Raw genomic sequence first — 4997 nt, forward strand, 5'->3', positions numbered from 1 at the left:
AGATAGTCAGTGATTTCACAAACTCACACACTCACAAACACACACTCACAAACACGCAGCCTAAAATATGTTACGTTCAGAGGATTATATGTACACTAGTCGCAAACAGCTGCTGTTTGTGGTTCGTTTCATGACTACTTTAGTTCTTTGATCATGAGGTTTCATAGAGCTCAAACGGTAAACTAACTCAGTCATGCTGAATTCCAAGTGTATCTTTATTTGATTGGTTTGACCCGACACACGATCATGTGTTGATAAAGAGCAATCGCACCCAACAAGTTTAACTAGAGAATCACAGCACAAACAGCACAGCAAAACAATCAGCCAAACGTCTCCTGAACGTCGGGAACACGATCCATGAGGATGTGAAGCAGCACAGCGTCCTGACTCCTGCTATAGAGAATGACATCAGAGGCAGAGGCTAGAAAACACTCTTGTGAAGGGAAAGTATATGCCACTAAAAATGCATATGCATATAGATATTTACATTTTCATGAAATGCTTACAAAATAGCTGAAATATGGCTACAAAAATACCTGAGTTTACAAATTAACACTTGGCACATCACATGTAGGGTAAGAAAAGAAAATTATATATAATTAAAATGCATTATATAAGAAGTCATTACAATTCAAAATATGCTATGTTTTTATTACTATTATTATTTTTTCATTTTGGTAAACAGGAGGTAGAAACTCTTCTTCTGTGGTCGTGGTGGCGTGGGGGGGGGCTCTGTCTGCTTCACTGGAGTCATTCCTACAACAGCCGGCCAGAGATGCAGTCATTATTGAGATCACTGAGGTTTGTATTCATCACGTTCATCTGTGGCGTTTGCAAAAGCCCTGACATGCACAGCGCGATCAAAGCATGCTGATCTGAGCTCAATAAGGACTGCGCGTCTCTGGCAGGCTAGAGGAAGTACGACTGGAGCGTCCCGCGGCGGCGCACATCCGTCGTCCAGCAGTGAAAGCCTCCTCCCAGGGAGTTAGCGTGCCGGATGCTGACTCGAATGGTCTGAATACCTGCGGGAGCCACGACACACAAGAGCAGGTGAATGAGGAATCACATCAGAGCTGAGGATGCTTCATCACAACGAACAGCGCTCTCACCCAGACTTTCAAACATCTTCTGTATGTTCGACTCGTTAGCGTCCACCATCACACGCTTCTCATCCAGCATCAACACGTTCATCGAGAGCCATTTGGACGACATCCACAGCGGATGATCTGAGATCGGAAAACACTCATGTTAAGCCAAATATTTCATACATGGATATTCATCACCAACAAAATCTGTGAAATATTAAATATGCATTTATTAGAGCAGTGACTGAGTGACATACATGACACGCACATTTCATTTGAAACATTATCTGATTCAAATTGTTCATTTCCATGTTGTAGTTTGAATATCTGATTACAATTTTTATATATTATTGCATTTGTAAGATGCTTGGGATCTGTGTCTTGTCACTTGTCAACCTGTCGGTGTACTGAAGCTTCTGTCACCAAAACAAATTCCTTGTATGTGCAAACATACTCAATAAAGCTCTTTCTGACTTCTTAAAGAGACGTTAATTTTCGACTCAAGGAACACTGACTCAGTTTCGAGCATTGTATCAATATAATCATATCAGACAGAGCAACTCAAGCGCTTCTAACAGATTCAATTTCTCCTAAATGTATAAATATAGATTTATTGTATTTCAGTGTTTAAACTGGATTGCTATAGTTGAAAAAATTGCTATTGTGGTGAATGTGTGTCATAGGCCCGATAGCAGCATGGTTTATCTGAACTACAGACTTGTTTTTATTAATCAGATCATGATGTTATTGCAAATCTGGTGCATGTTGTGTTGCTGTATGTCCTTAATGTCACAACGAATTGGAAATAGCGACAGATCTTTTGAAAAAGAAAAATGTAGGGCAGGACTTGATTCTGTGCATCAGTTGCTGTGGTGGCTCTCAAAAGTGTGTTAAGCGCACTAAAAGACTGGAGAAGATCCAAACATTTTTACAAAATTAAACACTCACAGATGAATTGTAAAGAATAACATCTATAACATGCATTTAGAACATTACATTTCATTTAAGCTTGTGTTTAAAGAGATGGGTGCTCTGATGTGATTGAAGGCTGTGCTTTGACTGAAGAGTTTGAGAACCAAGCCACCAAACTCACGTCAAACCTCATGCGCTACGGTGATGCACCGCTGTACTCACTGTCTGGAATAAGAGGAGCTGGAGGAGTCACCACAGTCCAGCCGGCCTTCTTGAACATCTCGATCTGCAGGAGAGAGTCACCATCATGTGAGCGTCTCGCTGCAGTGCTACAGATCAACACTAGGTGGCAGCACAGCACTGACCTGCCTGCAGGGCCGATCCGGGTTCGACAGCACCAGCCCCGGGCCAATGATGTTAAAGGTGGCGTCAATGTGCATGGGGTTGGGGTCTTTGAAGGAGATGATGTGGATCTTGTAGGTGGGGGCAAGGTGACGTCTCATCCACTCGATGCCCATGAAGTTTGTAACCTGTCAGTAAAAATGTGAGGAGCTAGAAGAGTTCTCAACAGGAGCTGGAGCATGAGAGAGCAGTGAGCTCAGAGCGGATGAGGACGCTCACCTGACTCCTCTGTACAAAGATATCAGTGCCGGCCCTGATGAAGTCTGCAGCATCGAAACACGGCTCGAACTCAGTGGTGACAAACTTCCCCTGAGCGGCCAGCTTATGTCTGTCCTCCACGGTGCGGATGGGGTAATCCTACACACACACACACACATACACTGTGAAGTGCTGCATTAGCGGCGTAACATGCATCTGTTTACACTCGTGTCTGTGCGTCACCTGATCGTACAGCTCGTCACTCATGGTGGGTTTGGGTGCAGTGGTCCACTTGGCTCCCCGCCTGAAGTACTCCTTAATGAGTGGCCGATACGCGCGGTACTCGAAGAACCGGGCCCTCCAGGCCATTGGGGCCTCGATGATCTCGTTTCCCACCACAATCAGAATGTCTCTCGGCATGGCTGCGTACATGCCTGCACAGAAAACAGCCTGTAGTGTCGGCGCTGATATCAGTGTGTGTATGTGTGTGCGTGCGAGTGTGTGTGTGTGTGTGTACACGTCACGTGTGTCTGTGTGTGTGTGTGTGTGTGTGTGTGTGTGCGTGTGCGTGTCTGATAGGTGAGCATTTATTCACTGGAGGCTGTCTCAGATGAGCCCTGAATTGACAGAGAGAATGTGTAAGATGTCTGTTGTCACTGTGAGGATATTGAAATTCCTCTGTGGAGGTAATGACTGGTGAGCAGTATGAGTATGTGCGTGCTAGCGTGTGTGTGTGTGTGTGTGTGTGTGCGTGTGTGAGTGTGAGTGTGAGTGTGTGAGTGTATGTGTGTGTGTGTGCGCGCGAGTGTGCGTGTGTGTGTGCGTGAGCATGTGGGTGTGTGAGTGTGAGTGTGAGAGTGTGTGTGTGTGTGCAGGTGTGTGTGAGTGAGTGTGTGTGCGAGTGTGTGGGCAAGTGTGTGTGAGAGTGAGTGTGTGTGTGTGTGTGTGTGCGTGCGTGCGTGTGTCACACACACGTGTGTGAGTGTGAGAGTGAGTGTGTGTGTGCGTGTGAGTGAGTGTGTGCGTGTGAGTGACTGTGTGCGCGTGTGAGTGAGTGTGTGCGTGTGTGTGTGAGTGCGTGAGTGAGTGTGTGCGTGTGTGTGTGTGTGTGTGTGTGAGTGCGTGAGTGAGTGTGTGCGTGTGTGTGTGTGTGCTGTAACTCCCTCATGCTGCAGAATATTGCACATTTCCTCGATTTCAGCAAGTGCTTTCTTCACATGGTCCTTCGGGAATGTCTGTCCCCCGAACTGCTGGTAGAAGGGCCAGTATTTCTCATAGGTGTTGGCCTGCAGACACAGCAGCAGCAGCGTCGGGTTAGGACTGGTTAGGGTTAGCAGTACTCTAATGTGATGGAAAGGACTTCTGTGGCTGGTTTCATATAGTTTATAGCTTAGACTAACCCTACAAGTTAAGGTCTGTTCACACCAACGGATGATAATAAATATAATGATAATTATATTAGTGTTCACACAAATGGACGATAACATTGTTTATTATAAGCACACTGCAGTTTTATTGTCTATTGCTTTAAATGCTGAAGCTCTGTTTTTTTTAGGGTTTGTCATGACTTATGTCAGTAACAGATGTAATCTGAATCCTGAACTTAAGACAGACCCCTTGACTAACTGCTAGACTAGTTCTTAACATATTGGCAGTGCTTCTGAAAATGGCTCCAGTTTATTTACACTGTATTCTGTCTATATTTATATGTCCTGTCCTTGTATCAGCAACAAAAGATGGTCTTTTGGACACGTACCATGGTATTCTTTGAAGTAACAGTAAATATAACGGTACAGGTATAAGTACTTCCACCTCAGTGTGCTGTCTGTGAGCTGAGACACAACACGTCTGCATCTGCAATCAAACGACACTTGACTGGCTGTACCTTGACCTCCACGGTGAACGGGGGGACGCAGGCGTTCTCGGCTCTTCCTACGATCACCTCCTCCAGCGGGTCCCACTCGTTGTGCGCGCACACGGGGCTTTCCTCGGGCGCGGGCTCGGTAAACGGCTCGTCCACGGTGAGCGGGAGCGCGGCGGCGGAGCTCGAGGTGCTGCGGAACGCGCGCGACGCCCATCCCGACGCCGCGCAACCCACCTGCGCGACACAGAGCAAGCGGAGCGCAGAGATCAGCAAGAGCAATGCAATTAATGCAGGTGCGACTTATGGAGGCCTTAATGAGCTGAATTAGTCACAACTAAAAAGTGCTTTACATGTTCTTTAACGAAAAAAATGGTACAGAAACTATTCATATCAGCTAGTAAATTAAACGTGAAAGTTTTAGGTTTCAAACAGCACTTTCTTGTAAAACATATTCCAATTATCTTTGTTTTATTTACAACTTTGACAGATCATTTTTACGCTTACACACACACACACGCACTCTCACACACACACAC

At 45.6% G+C, this 4997-nt stretch overlaps 1 protein-coding gene across 1 annotated transcript in view; it reads right to left on the minus strand.

Moving 5' to 3' along the window:
* Positions 1–232: 232 nt before the first annotated feature.
* The window catches only part of gatm (glycine amidinotransferase (L-arginine:glycine amidinotransferase)), a 7995-nt gene continuing 3230 nt past the window's right edge, over positions 233–4997 (minus strand). The window contains exons 2-9 of the mRNA XM_016506745.1: positions 4483–4695; positions 3758–3883; positions 2841–3098; positions 2619–2756; positions 2363–2527; positions 2220–2283; positions 1110–1226; positions 233–1022 (exon numbers count right to left, since the gene is read on the minus strand). Of these exons, the coding sequence (XP_016362231.1) occupies positions 910–1022; positions 1110–1226; positions 2220–2283; positions 2363–2527; positions 2619–2756; positions 2841–3098; positions 3758–3883; positions 4483–4695 (1194 nt within the window). The 3' untranslated portion in view covers positions 233–909. The remainder of the gene's footprint in view (positions 1023–1109; positions 1227–2219; positions 2284–2362; positions 2528–2618; positions 2757–2840; positions 3099–3757; positions 3884–4482; positions 4696–4997) is intronic.

Source organism: Sinocyclocheilus anshuiensis, unplaced genomic scaffold, assembly GCF_001515605.1.
Source record: "Sinocyclocheilus anshuiensis isolate Anshui unplaced genomic scaffold, SAMN03320099.WGS_v1.1 scaffold1059, whole genome shotgun sequence".
Lineage (NCBI taxonomy): Eukaryota > Metazoa > Chordata > Actinopteri > Cypriniformes > Cyprinidae > Sinocyclocheilus > Sinocyclocheilus anshuiensis.